The sequence below is a fragment of the Anser cygnoides genome, chromosome 23, assembly GCF_040182565.1.
Source record: "Anser cygnoides isolate HZ-2024a breed goose chromosome 23, Taihu_goose_T2T_genome, whole genome shotgun sequence".
Taxonomy (NCBI): domain Eukaryota; kingdom Metazoa; phylum Chordata; class Aves; order Anseriformes; family Anatidae; genus Anser; species Anser cygnoides.
In genome coordinates this window covers 121,729-135,866 of record NC_089895.1, presented here as the reverse complement: position 1 = coordinate 135,866, position 14,138 = coordinate 121,729, and the positions used below count along the sequence as shown (strand labels likewise).

Here is a 14,138-nt window from a genome sequence, read left to right as displayed (position 1 = left end):
TGATCTCCCTGTCCTTCTCTCAGCCCTTGAGCCCTTTCCATCCTATTTTCTCCCCTTTCCCTTTGAGGAGGGGCAGGGAGAGAGCGGTTGAGGTGGAGCTCAGCTGCCCAGCTGAGGAAAACCACCACGTCTCTCCCTTGCCGCTGCTGCAGCACGGTGGGTGCAGGCAACACCTGCTGTTCTTCGACCCTCAGCAACCCCACAGCATCTTCCTGGAAGGGATCCCTTTCCTTCACGCCTGACAGGCGCCGCCTCCAGAGGCTTGTGCCCCGTTTCCGATCGCTTTCTCAGTGCCCCCTTCCCCAGAGAAGGATCCCAGCTGCTTGGCTTCCCTGCCCTCCGATTCCAGGCTCCCGGAGCTGTTATCCCAGCATCGCAGCAGCCAGGTGACAATGTGCTCGCCTGCATGACAGCTGAAATCTTGTCCCATGTCTCGCAGCTCGCCCAGGGATGGGGATCACCTGCTTACTGCTGCTTTTCTCTCTTTTCTATTTTATAACAGCCTCCTCTTCCCTGGGATGGCCCTACATTGGGGTCGCCTGCCTCGCCTTCCTCTTGCTCCTTCCCCTTCTTCGGAGGACTTTCTTCCCTGCCTAAACGAGATGACTTCTGCATCCATTCCTTCATCTTGTGTGTGTATTGGCGACTGATACGGCAACGGGGTAGTCCCCGGAGCCAGCTGTAGGGCCTGTCACAGGGTTGGAGTGGCTTCTGGTAAAATCACAGGGCTTGGAGGGGCTGCAGGTAAAATCACAGGGGTTGCAGGGGCTGCAGGTAAAATCACAGGGGTTGGAGGGGCTGCAGGGTGCGTCGCAGGTTTGCATCAGATCAAGATGCATTTCCCTAGAACCACACATTTCCTCCTGAAGGTGCTGAATAGTATTGAATGGTCTTCAAAATGCATAGAGCAGACCCAGCAAACGTACAGCTGGTGCTCGGAAGTAGTTAACTTTTATTTTGTTGCTGTTAATTTTGTATCATGACAACAGATGCAAATATGTATCTTGAGTTGAGGGCAAAGGTGACCTTGGATCTGAAGCACACAGGCGTTCACTAATGTCCCCCCCATCCTGAGTGAATCCAGAACGACTCGGAAGGAAAAATGAAGTACAAAGCAGTGCGTTGTGATAAAGAGAGTTTAATAGGGTAGAAAAGGAAGAGAACCTAAAAAAATGCCATCCTGTACAACACAGTCAATAAAGTAAATTTAATAAATAAAATTAATAAATATAATAAATAAAATAAATATTAAAATTAATAAAATAATAAATAAAAATGAAACCAATTTTTCGTATTCTAATGAATTCCTATCCCCATCGTGACTTCCCATCCCACTGGTCATTTCCTATCCCAACAACCTCCCGTGTCTGATCCCAAGGCTGAATTCCCAACTCCCATCACCCTCCCATCCACCCAGCCGTCCACCCATTTTCTCCCGTCCGTGCTGGCCATGCCCACATCCATGCACGGACTGAGCATGGGCAGCGGGAGCGGGCTGCATGAAATCCCCTCGGCATCCCAGTGCCAGAACAGCTGCAGGCAGAGGCCTTGCTGAGTGAACACCTACACTAGAGGAATTTAATAAGGAAGGCACTAAATAAGAGAAATGACCCGAAAGAAGAAAGAAGTTTGGGATCTCAGCCATTTGGTGTCCCAACAAGCAGTTCCCACGCCCAACCTTTCCCACCCCAGCTATTGCCAACATCCCAACAGCTTCCCATTGCAACGTTCATTCGTGACGCGCGCATTTCCCATTGCCCCAGTTGCCCATCCCTGACAGTGGCAAACACTGCCTAGCTCCAGCACTGGAGAAGGGAGAGGGCAAGCGAGAGGGGCAAGGGCTGAGGAGCGTGGCTGAAGCTGGAGCAGGCGCCTGCAGAGGTCTCTGTGCCTGCATGCTGAGCGGGCCCGGGTGCTGCGGGGGCCGTCGAGGAGCGCAGGGTCACGGGTAGCCGTAATACTTGGCTATGGCGTGGTCCTTCTGCCGCTGCACGAAGAATTGCACGGGGCCGATCTTCATCTGGTGGGCCGCCCGCTGCCGCTCCTCCTGGGCCAGCTTCTTCAGGCGCTCCCGCTCGGGACGCTGCTGCGGCGTGATGGGCACCGACGCCTCCTGCTCCTCCAGCGGCGTGGGCGCCGCGTCGCCGCCCGCCCAGGGCCCCACGCAGGGCACGTAGTCCACGCGGGGCTGCGCCGGACGCTGCAGCGTGCGCGGCTGCGTGGGCAGAGGCTCCCGCTGCGCTTGGCCCCCCGCGGCTGGCAGGCACGGCGCTCTGGGCGCCTGCTGCAGGGGAGCTCTCCACGCTCGCGCCGTGCTGCCTGGTGGTGCCGGCACCGCCTGGGCCTTGTCGCCAGCTGGGGGCCGGGGGGCAGCGGGCACAGCGCTGGAGCCTGGCACCGTCGGCGGGGCCCTGGGCATGCTGCTGGGGCCGCTGGAGGTGGGCTGCGGCTGCACACAGGGCGGCTGGCGCACTGGCCCCAGCGCCTTCGCCCTGGCCCCCAGCGGCTGCAAAGTCTCGCTGGGGGTCTTTGTCCCCGGGTGCTGGCGCTGCAGCGTCTTGTCCCCGATGGCTTGGGGACGGAGCCTGTCCTGGGCCCGCACGGCACGGGCACGGGCACGGGGCTTAATGGGGGGGGGCTCCAGCAGCAGCAGCGCTCTCCGGGGAGGCGGTGCCGCTGCTCCTTGCCCCCCAGCAGCCCCCGGGCTTCGGGCCCTCTTGCTGGGCGCCCTGGTGCTGTCGCTCGCCGGCTGCTGCCTGCCGCCGCCCGCTTGGCCGCTGCTGCCAGCCACCGCGCTGTGGCCACCCGTCTTCCCCTGGCACAGCGTCTTGGGGCCTTGGCCACCCTGGCCCAGCAGCGTCGTCTTCTCCTTGCCGGGGGTTTTCTCCGTCGCCGGCCTCCTGTGCTGGGAGCTCTGCGCTGTGCTGGGGGTGCTGGTGGGCGCGGGGCGCTTGGCCCCCCACTTGGTGCCGGTGGGCGCAGGGGCAGGCGGGGGGCTCTTGAGGGGACTCAGAGGGGGATTGGGCAGGGGCCTCCTAAGGGCACTAATAAATTCAGGGCCGGGGGGGCTCTTGAGGGGACCCAGAGGGGGATTGGGCAGGGGTCTCCTAAGGGCACTAATAAATTCAGGGTCGGGGGGGCTCTTGAGGGGACTCAGGCGAGGCTTGGGCAGGGGTCTCCTAAGGGAATTAAGGAATTCAGGGTCGGGGGGTCTCTTGAGGGGACGCGAGGGAGGGTTGGGCAGGGGTCTGCTAAGGGCAGTGAGGAATTCAGGGTGGGGGGGCCTTTTGGGGAGAGTGAAGGGAGGGTTGGGCAGGGGTCTCCTGAGGGCACTGAGCTGGGGACTGGCTGCAGGCTTGAGGGGGGAGCTCGCTGCCGGCACAGCAGGGGGCTGCACCGCCCGCCCACCCTGCACCTTCTCGGGGTGCACCCCAGGGGTTGAGGGTACCTCACCCAGCGCTCTGGTGGCTGCCAGTCCCTGTGTGCTCGGCTCCTCGATGTCCTCGCAGAGGTCGGGCAGCTCAGACAGGAAGCGGCTGAGCACAGGACTGCTGGGGACACCGGGGAAGGCGTCCTGGGGCTCCACGGCATCGAGCCAGCTGAGCAGCTCCTCCAAGCCGGAGATGTCCAGGTCGGCCGGGAGCTGGTCCTGCAGGTGCTGCAGCTGCTGGCTGTCCCCTGCCAGGTGGGGAAAGGCCTCGGCGAAGGCATCGGGGCCCAGCTCAAGCAGCTCCAGGGGCTCCTCAGGCACCTCTGCAACTGTCGCCGCTGAGGAAAAAGCAAGCAAATCCCCCAGGATGGGCGATGCCAGCTTTCCCATGGCTCCTGGGTGTGGGGCGCCCAGCGGCCGGCTGTGCCAGCCCCAAACTCACCGTCGGGCGTCACCGTCTGGGTGCTGGCGGTCGTTGGAGCCTGGGCAGGCTCGGGGGGAGTGGGGCCGGGCAGCGGGGGCCCCTGGTCCTCGCTGAGCCCCACGGCGTGGTCGCAGGGCTCCGGCAGCTGCCCCCGGCTGCTGGTCAGGGTGCGGGGCGCGGGGAGCGCCTGCCCCCGCAGCGGAGGCCCCGGGACGAGGAGGGGTGGGGGGCCGGGGTGGGCAGGGGCCTGCAGCAGGCAGGTGCCTGCGGGGTGCAGGAGCTCCCCATGGAGCACGGCCCCGGGCCCCAGCCAGAGGGGATCCTGGGGCAGCACCGTCCCCGTCCCCACGGGCTGTCCCCACTGGTAGACGGGGGCCCAGGGAGGAGCGGTGTGGGGGAGCTGCCCCACAGCAGGGAGCTGCCCCACGGCGGGGAGCTGCCCAAGCTGCAGGTGGTGCCCCTCGGGTGGGAGGTGCCCCCCAGGTGCCAGCTGCACCCCGGCGGGGAGCTGCAGCACCTGCCCCTGGACCCCCGGCACCACGTGCCAGACGGTGGCCTGGGGCAGCGCGTAGGGGAGGGTGGGTACCTGGGGGGGCTGCAAGGGCAGCGCCATCGCTCCGGGGAGGGAGGGCAGCAGCCAGGCAGCCACCGTTGGCGGCACGGCTGGGACGACGAAGGGGGAGTTTTGCGTCTGCGGAAGCCGCGGAAGCCGTCTGGGGAAACCCTCTGTGGGAAAAAGGGCGCTGGGGTGAGATCTGGGGCGCTGGGCTCGCCAGCAGGGCCGCAGCCCCGGGAGGAGCGGGAGCCGGCTGCTGTACCTGCCATGGTGGCTGGAGAGTGGGGCGGTCGGTTGGGGAACGCGGGCAACGGCCGTTCCGTCCCAACGGCTGACCAGCCCCTCGCCGCCATCTTGGTGAGGACTGCAGCTTTTGGACCCAAGCAGGCTTCCCATCGCAAGACTTTTCCATCCCCATCGGGCTTTCCCTCCCACGCATCATTTGCCATGCCCAGGACGGTTTCACACCAACACTTCCCCGTCCCAAGCATTTCCCGTCCCAGTACCAGCTTTGCATCCTAACGGTCATTTCCCATCCTTACAATTTCACATGATAACAGATTCCCATACGAGATATTTCCCATCGACACGAAGCCTTTCTTAATCCAAAGAGATCTCATCCCAAAGAATTCCCATTCCTCTGATTACTTTTCCAAGTACTTCCTTCCCCAGTGAATGTTACCCACCCCATTAAAGACTTCCCATCCCAATACTTCCCCATCCCCGGAGTGATTTCCCATCCCAACGCTTTTGCTTCCCAATGATTTCAAACCCAGGGAAGATTTCCCATCTCTTTGAGTTCCCAGCCCAATGGCTTTCCACCCCAAGGAAGTCTTCCCATCCCAGCAATGATTTCTCGGCCCACTCATCATTTCCCATCCCAATCATTTCCCATTTTCACCATCCAACAGACAGCTTAGCCAGCCCACAGCTAGAGAGAGATCACAACAGGGATTTGGACGATTCTGTTAGATGCAAGGTCACGGAGACTTGGTGTGCTACCGATTGCTCTTTATTACAGATCAACACAGATCGCCAGTACCAAGGGCGCTGGGATGAATCTGGTGAATATGCAGATACAAGGCTCTTACATTTCTTACCAGGAAATAAACAGATATGGGCATTTCTCTCTACCCACCTTAGTAAAAAGATAGGAAGGGTAGAGCACTAATTAAGAGTAGCATGCTCAGCCACCGGCACGGAGGCTGCCCGCTCCTCAGCACCTCTAAGCAGCAGCACCTTCACGTCTCCTCCTGCACCAGCAGCACATCAGCGCCTCTTGTTCCAGCAGCAGGACATCGGCGTCTCCCATTGCACCATGCAGACCTCCACGCCTCGAGTGCCACCAGCAGTACTCAATGCGAGCTGGACGCTCAGGGCACTTATGGCCACCCACCTTTGTGAGGTCAAAGGCTGACAGTGACTCTCTGCTGACCTCACACGGCTCTCGGGCGCCCCGATGGCAGAGGTTACGGCGCTAAGCTGACTGCCAGGAGAAAAGGCTGACATGAAATGGCTGCTCCACAATGCCAGGAGCAAGGTCTGCTGGAATGGGGGTTCGGAGGGGAGCTCGGCCTTGGGCCTGGGAACTGTGCCTGGGAGCCAGGGACGTCCTTGGTGTGCAGCTGGACACCTGGGCCTGAGAAAGCAAGGTTTCTTTAGAGAGAATTGGAAGCATCGTCACCTAGTGGCTGTGTCAGGGGGACGAGAGAAATGCACAGCATCTCTTGGTTCCCTGAAGTGCACGTGTCCTACGCCCTTGGATGTCTCCATGATAGAAAAAGGGACTGATTTTTACCCAAAACAGAGCTCCTTTCTCTCGGGAGCTTCTCATGCTGCGTGTCCTCCTCTCTTTCTTGTATTTGGCTATGACTTTAGGCTTGTTCTTGCTACTCCTTAAGCAGACTGAAGCTTCCCCGGAACATCACATTAACTGCTTTTCACTACCTCTAAGTGCCTTTCCTCCGCTTCTCATCTAATTAATTAGTGCTATCCTCTTCACGCCTGCTACAGAGGTATCTTTCCTACCTGGTACAAGCTAGAAGAGCTTAGCAGCATCCATACGTCTCTTTCCTTTAGTCCTCACAGTAGACTTGCTCGAGGTAATTTGTGTTGAGCAGTAATCAAGAGAAAGTGTCACCAAGCCAAGGCTGCATTTGCTTGTGTCTTATGGAATCCCTGCAGCTGTGTCCCCTCCCAGCTTCCTGTGTGCCCCAAGCATCCTCGCTTGCAGGGCAGTAGAAGATGCAGAAAAGTCCTGGCCTTAGTGGAAGCACTGCCCTGCAAGAGCTAAGACATCCCTCTTAGCAGCTCACTGTAGCCCCGAAATCCCAAAAAACGGCACGTGCCAGCTACTGGGAAGGAAATGAACTCTGTCATTGTGATATACCCGCTCAAGGCCCTGCTCTTTGGCCCAGGTGTCTATGAGGTGGTTTTGGAAATGAATCCTGTTGCGTGACTCCGTTCTTTCTGGGTGCTACTTTTCAGTTTAAAGCGGTTACTCCTTGTCCTGTCACTCCAGGCCCTGATAAAGACTCCCTCCCCAGCTTTCCTACAGGTTGCCTTTAAGTACAGGAAGGCTCTCCCTGGTGTCGCAGTAAGCTCACCTGTTACCCAGGTGTCACAGTTATTTCCTGTGATAGGAGTAATGACCAGGGTTAATCTATTGCAGGTGATTTCATACAATTATAGAAAAGCTTTTGTTGGAAAGCACCTTAGAGGTCTCCAGATACGTCCCCATAAAGCTTGCTTTTCAAGGCCCAGGAGGGTCTGCAGGGCACTGGCCTGGGTTCCCAGCCTGACCCACCTGCTGGGAATCAGGGAGGCTCGGTCGGTGTCTTGTGTTGGGTTTACGAGGACAGGTTCTGGTAGCGGGGGGCTGCAGGGGTGTCCTCTGTGAGGAGAATGCAGCAGCTGCCCCATGTTAGATAAGGGCCGGTTCCAGGAGGCTCCAGAGGGACCCGCTGCTGCCCAGAACTGAGACAAAACGGATGATGTTTGCGCCTGTGTGAGAGCCCATCTAAGAAAGGGAAAGAAACCTGCTGCACAGCAGCGTCTGGGTCAGGGAGGAGTGAGAAACCTCTCTGCAGCCCCCAAGGTGAGTGCAGCAGGAGGCAGGAGGTGCTCCAGGCTCACAGCAGCAGTTCCCCTGCGGCCTGGGGAGAGGCCCCTGGTGGAGCAGGCTGTCCCCCTGCAGCCCACGGGTCCCACACGGAGCAGATCTCCACGCTGCAGCCCGTGGAGGAGCCCCCGGTGGAGCAGGTGGATGTGGCCTGGAGGAGGCCGCGGCCTGTGGAGAGCCCCCGCAGGAGCAGGCCCGGGCTGGACTGGAACAGGCTCTGCTGAGCCTCTTTTGCCCGTGACGATCATTGTGGAGTGATCTCCCTGTCCTTCTCTCAGCCCTTGAGCCCTTTCCATCCTATTTTCTCCCCTTTCCCTTTGAGGAGGGGCAGGGAGAGAGCGGTTGAGGTGGAGCTCAGCTGCCCAGCTGAGGAAAACCACCACGTCTCTCCCTTGCCGCTGCTGCAGCACGGTGGGTGCAGGCAACACCTGCTGTTCTTCGACCCTCAGCAACCCCACAGCATCTTCCTGGAAGGGATCCCTTTCCTTCACGCCTGACAGGCGCCGCCTCCAGAGGCTTGTGCCCCGTTTCCGATCGCTTTCTCAGTGCCCCCTTCCCCAGAGAAGGATCCCAGCTGCTTGGCTTCCCTGCCCTCCGATTCCAGGCTCCCGGAGCTGTTATCCCAGCATCGCAGCAGCCAGGTGACAATGTGCTCGCCTGCATGACAGCTGAAATCTTGTCCCATGTCTCGCAGCTCGCCCAGGGATGGGGATCACCTGCTTACTGCTGCTTTTCTCTCTTTTCTATTTTATAACAGCCTCCTCTTCCCTGGGATGGCCCTACATTGGGGTCGCCTGCCTCGCCTTCCTCTTGCTCCTTCCCCTTCTTCGGAGGACTTTCTTCCCTGCCTAAACGAGATGACTTCTGCATCCATTCCTTCATCTTGTGTGTGTATTGGCGACTGATACGGCAACGGGGTAGTCCCCGGAGCCAGCTGTAGGGCCTGTCACAGGGTTGGAGTGGCTGCAGGGAAAATCACAGGGCTTGGAGGGGCTGCAGGTAAAATCACAGGGGTTGCAGGGGCTGCAGGTAAAATCACAGGGGTTGGAGGGGCTGCAGGGTGCGTCGCAGGTTTGCATCAGATCAAGATGCATTTCCCTAGAACCACACATTTCCTCCTGAAGGTGCTGAATAGTATTGAATGGTCTTCAAAATGCATAGAGCAGACCCAGCAAACGTACAGCTGGTGCTCGGAAGTAGTTAACTTTTATTTTGTTGCTGTTAATTTTGTATCATGACAACAGATGCAAATATGTATCTTGAGTTGAGGGCAAAGGTGACCTTGGATCTGAAGCACACAGGCGTTCACTAATGTCCCCCCCATCCTGAGTGAATCCAGAACGACTCGGAAGGAAAAATGAAGTACAAAGCAGTGCGTTGTGATAAAGAGAGTTTAATAGGGTAGAAAAGGAAGAGAACCTAAAAAAATGCCATCCTGTACAACACAGTCAATAAAGTAAATTTAATAAATAAAATTAATAAATATAATAAATAAAATAAATATTAAAATTAATAAAATAATAAATAAAAATGAAACCAATTTTTCGTATTCTAATGAATTCCTATCCCCATCGTGACTTCCCATCCCACTGGTCATTTCCTATCCCAACAACCTCCCGTGTCTGATCCCAAGGCTGAATTCCCAACTCCCATCACCCTCCCATCCACCCAGCCGTCCACCCATTTTCTCCCGTCCGTGCTGGCCATGCCCACATCCATGCACGGACTGAGCATGGGCAGCGGGAGCGGGCTGCATGAAATCCCCTCGGCATCCCAGTGCCAGAACAGCTGCAGGCAGAGGCCTTGCTGAGTGAACACCTACACTAGAGGAATTTAATAAGGAAGGCACTAAATAAGAGAAATGACCCGAAAGAAGAAAGAAGTTTGGGATCTCAGCCATTTGGTGTCCCAACAAGCAGTTCCCACGCCCAACCTTTCCCACCCCAGCTATTGCCAACATCCCAACAGCTTCCCATTGCAACGTTCATTCGTGACGCGCGCATTTCCCATTGCCCCAGTTGCCCATCCCTGACAGTGGCAAACACTGCCTAGCTCCAGCACTGGAGAAGGGAGAGGGCAAGCGAGAGGGGCAAGGGCTGAGGAGCGTGGCTGAAGCTGGAGCAGGCGCCTGCAGAGGTCTCTGTGCCTGCATGCTGAGCGGGCCCGGGTGCTGCGGGGGCCGTCGAGGAGCGCAGGGTCACGGGTAGCCGTAATACTTGGCTATGGCGTGGTCCTTCTGCCGCTGCACGAAGAATTGCACGGGGCCGATCTTCATCTGGTGGGCCGCCCGCTGCCGCTCCTCCTGGGCCAGCTTCTTCAGGCGCTCCCGCTCGGGACGCTGCTGCGGCGTGATGGGCACCGACGCCTCCTGCTCCTCCAGCGGCGTGGGCGCCGCGTCGCCGCCCGCCCAGGGCCCCACGCAGGGCACGTAGTCCACGCGGGGCTGCGCCGGACGCTGCAGCGTGCGCGGCTGCGTGGGCAGAGGCTCCCGCTGCGCTTGGCCCCCCGCGGCTGGCAGGCACGGCGCTCTGGGCGCCTGCTGCAGGGGAGCTCTCCACGCTCGCGCCGTGCTGCCTGGTGGTGCCGGCACCGCCTGGGCCTTGTCGCCAGCTGGGGGCCGGGGGGCAGCGGGCACAGCGCTGGAGCCTGGCACCGTCGGCGGGGCCCTGGGCATGCTGCTGGGGCCGCTGGAGGTGGGCTGCGGCTGCACACAGGGCGGCTGGCGCACTGGCCCCAGCGCCTTCGCCCTGGCCCCCAGCGGCTGCAAAGTCTCGCTGGGGGTCTTTGTCCCCGGGTGCTGGCGCTGCAGCGTCTTGTCCCCGATGGCTTGGGGACGGAGCCTGTCCTGGGCCCGCACGGCACGGGCACGGGCACGGGGCTTAATGGGGGGGGGCTCCAGCAGCAGCAGCGCTCTCCGGGGAGGCGGTGCCGCTGCTCCTTGCCCCCCAGCAGCCCCCGGGCTTCGGGCCCTCTTGCTGGGCGCCCTGGTGCTGTCGCTCGCCGGCTGCTGCCTGCCGCCGCCCGCTTGGCCGCTGCTGCCAGCCACCGCGCTGTGGCCACCCGTCTTCCCCTGGCACAGCGTCTTGGGGCCTTGGCCACCCTGGCCCAGCAGCGTCGTCTTCTCCTTGCCGGGGGTTTTCTCCGTCGCCGGCCTCCTGTGCTGGGAGCTCTGCGCTGTGCTGGGGGTGCTGGTGGGCGCGGGGCGCTTGGCCCCCCACTTGGTGCCGGTGGGCGCAGGGGCAGGCGGGGGGCTCTTGAGGGGACTCAGAGGGGGATTGGGCAGGGGCCTCCTAAGGGCACTAATAAATTCAGGGCCGGGGGGGCTCTTGAGGGGACCCAGAGGGGGATTGGGCAGGGGTCTCCTAAGGGCACTAATAAATTCAGGGTCGGGGGGGCTCTTGAGGGGACTCAGGCGAGGCTTGGGCAGGGGTCTCCTAAGGGAATTAAGGAATTCAGGGTCGGGGGGTCTCTTGAGGGGACGCGAGGGAGGGTTGGGCAGGGGTCTGCTAAGGGCAGTGAGGAATTCAGGGTGGGGGGGCCTTTTGGGGAGAGTGAAGGGAGGGTTGGGCAGGGGTCTCCTGAGGGCACTGAGCTGGGGACTGGCTGCAGGCTTGAGGGGGGAGCTCGCTGCCGGCACAGCAGGGGGCTGCACCGCCCGCCCACCCTGCACCTTCTCGGGGTGCACCCCAGGGGTTGAGGGTACCTCACCCAGCGCTCTGGTGGCTGCCAGTCCCTGTGTGCTCGGCTCCTCGATGTCCTCGCAGAGGTCGGGCAGCTCAGACAGGAAGCGGCTGAGCACAGGACTGCTGGGGACACCGGGGAAGGCGTCCTGGGGCTCCACGGCATCGAGCCAGCTGAGCAGCTCCTCCAAGCCGGAGATGTCCAGGTCGGCCGGGAGCTGGTCCTGCAGGTGCTGCAGCTGCTGGCTGTCCCCTGCCAGGTGGGGAAAGGCCTCGGCGAAGGCATCGGGGCCCAGCTCAAGCAGCTCCAGGGGCTCCTCAGGCACCTCTGCAACTGTCGCCGCTGAGGAAAAAGCAAGCAAATCCCCCAGGATGGGCGATGCCAGCTTTCCCATGGCTCCTGGGTGTGGGGCGCCCAGCGGCCGGCTGTGCCAGCCCCAAACTCACCGTCGGGCGTCACCGTCTGGGTGCTGGCGGTCGTTGGAGCCTGGGCAGGCTCGGGGGGAGTGGGGCCGGGCAGCGGGGGCCCCTGGTCCTCGCTGAGCCCCACGGCGTGGTCGCAGGGCTCCGGCAGCTGCCCCCGGCTGCTGGTCAGGGTGCGGGGCGCGGGGAGCGCCTGCCCCCGCAGCGGAGGCCCCGGGACGAGGAGGGGTGGGGGGCCGGGGTGGGCAGGGGCCTGCAGCAGGCAGGTGCCTGCGGGGTGCAGGAGCTCCCCATGGAGCACGGCCCCGGGCCCCAGCCAGAGGGGATCCTGGGGCAGCACCGTCCCCGTCCCCACGGGCTGTCCCCACTGGTAGACGGGGGCCCAGGGAGGAGCGGTGTGGGGGAGCTGCCCCACAGCAGGGAGCTGCCCCACGGCGGGGAGCTGCCCAAGCTGCAGGTGGTGCCCCTCGGGTGGGAGGTGCCCCCCAGGTGCCAGCTGCACCCCGGCGGGGAGCTGCAGCACCTGCCCCTGGACCCCCGGCACCACGTGCCAGACGGTGGCCTGGGGCAGCGCGTAGGGGAGGGTGGGTACCTGGGGGGGCTGCAAGGGCAGCGCCATCGCTCCGGGGAGGGAGGGCAGCAGCCAGGCAGCCACCGTTGGCGGCACGGCTGGGACGACGAAGGGGGAGTTTTGCGTCTGCGGAAGCCGCGGAAGCCGTCTGGGGAAACCCTCTGTGGGAAAAAGGGCGCTGGGGTGAGATCTGGGGCGCTGGGCTCGCCAGCAGGGCCGCAGCCCCGGGAGGAGCGGGAGCCGGCTGCTGTACCTGCCATGGTGGCTGGAGAGTGGGGCGGTCGGTTGGGGAACGCGGGCAACGGCCGTTCCGTCCCAACGGCTGACCAGCCCCTCGCCGCCATCTTGGTGAGGACTGCAGCTTTTGGACCCAAGCAGGCTTCCCATCGCAAGACTTTTCCATCCCCATCGGGCTTTCCCTCCCACGCATCATTTGCCATGCCCAGGACGGTTTCACACCAACACTTCCCCGTCCCAAGCATTTCCCGTCCCAGTACCAGCTTTGCATCCTAACGGTCATTTCCCATCCTTACAATTTCACATGATAACAGATTCCCATACGAGATATTTCCCATCGACACGAAGCCTTTCTTAATCCAAAGAGATCTCATCCCAAAGAATTCCCATTCCTCTGATTACTTTTCCAAGTACTTCCTTCCCCAGTGAATGTTACCCACCCCATTAAAGACTTCCCATCCCAATACTTCCCCATCCCCGGAGTGATTTCCCATCCCAACGCTTTTGCTTCCCAATGATTTCAAACCCAGGGAAGATTTCCCATCTCTTTGAGTTCCCACCCCAATGGCTTTCCACCCCAAGGAAGTCTTCCCATCCCAGCAATGATTTCTCGGCCCACTCATCATTTCCCATCCCAATCATTTCCCATTTTCACCATCCAACAGACAGCTTAGCCAGCCCACAGCTAGAGAGAGATCACAACAGGGATTTGGACGATTCTGTTAGATGCAAGGTCACGGAGACTTGGTGTGCTACCGATTGCTCTTTATTACAGATCAACACAGATCGCCAGTACCAAGGGCGCTGGGATGAATCTGGTGAATATGCAGATACAAGGCTCTTACATTTCTTACCAGGAAATAAACAGATATGGGCATTTCTCTCTACCCACCTTAGTAAAAAGATAGGAAGGGTAGAGCACTAATTAAGAGTAGCATGCTCAGCCACCGGCACGGAGGCTGCCCGCTCCTCAGCACCTCTAAGCAGCAGCACCTTCACGTCTCCTCCTGCACCAGCAGCACATCAGCGCCTCTTGTTCCAGCAGCAGGACATCGGCGTCTCCCATTGCACCATGCAGACCTCCACGCCTCGAGTGCCACCAGCAGTACTCAATGCGAGCTGGACGCTCAGGGCACTTATGGCCACCCACCTTTGTGAGGTCAAAGGCTGACAGTGACTCTCTGCTGACCTCACACGGCTCTCGGGCGCCCCGATGGCAGAGGTTACGGCGCTAAGCTGACTGCCAGGAGAAAAGGCTGACATGAAATGGCTGCTCCACAATGCCAGGAGCAAGGTCTGCTGGAATGGGGGTTCGGAGGGGAGCTCGGCCTTGGGCCTGGGAACTGTGCCTGGGAGCCAGGGACGTCCTTGGTGTGCAGCTGGACACCTGGGCCTGAGAAAGCAAGGTTTCTTTAGAGAGAATTGGAAGCATCGTCACCTAGTGGCTGTGTCAGGGGGACGAGAGAAATGCACAGCATCTCTTGGTTCCCTGAAGTGCACGTGTCCTACGCCCTTGGATGTCTCCATGATAGAAAAAGGGACTGATTTTTACCCAAAACAGAGCTCCTTTCTCTCGGGAGCTTCTCATGCTGCGTGTCCTCCTCTCTTTCTTGTATTTGGCTATGACTTTAGGCTTGTTCTTGCTACTCCTTAAGCAGACTGAAGCTTCCCCGGAACATCACATTAACTGCTTTTC

The 14,138-nt window shown here is 60.4% G+C and overlaps 1 protein-coding gene across 1 annotated transcript; it reads right to left on the bottom strand.

Moving 5' to 3' along the window:
- Positions 1 to 8,018: 8,018 nt before the first annotated feature.
- Positions 8,019 to 13,775, bottom strand: LOC136786889 (proline-rich protein 36-like). The gene is made up of 4 exons (XM_066982328.1): positions 12,459 to 13,775; positions 11,659 to 12,366; positions 10,161 to 11,554; positions 8,019 to 8,024 (listed from the first exon to the last, which is right to left on the bottom strand). The coding sequence occupies exons 1-4, from the start codon at positions 12,685 to 12,687 to the stop codon at positions 8,019 to 8,021; spliced, it is 2,337 nt and encodes a 778-aa protein (XP_066838429.1). The 5' UTR covers positions 12,688 to 13,775.
- Between the last annotated feature and the right edge of the window lie 363 nt (positions 13,776 to 14,138).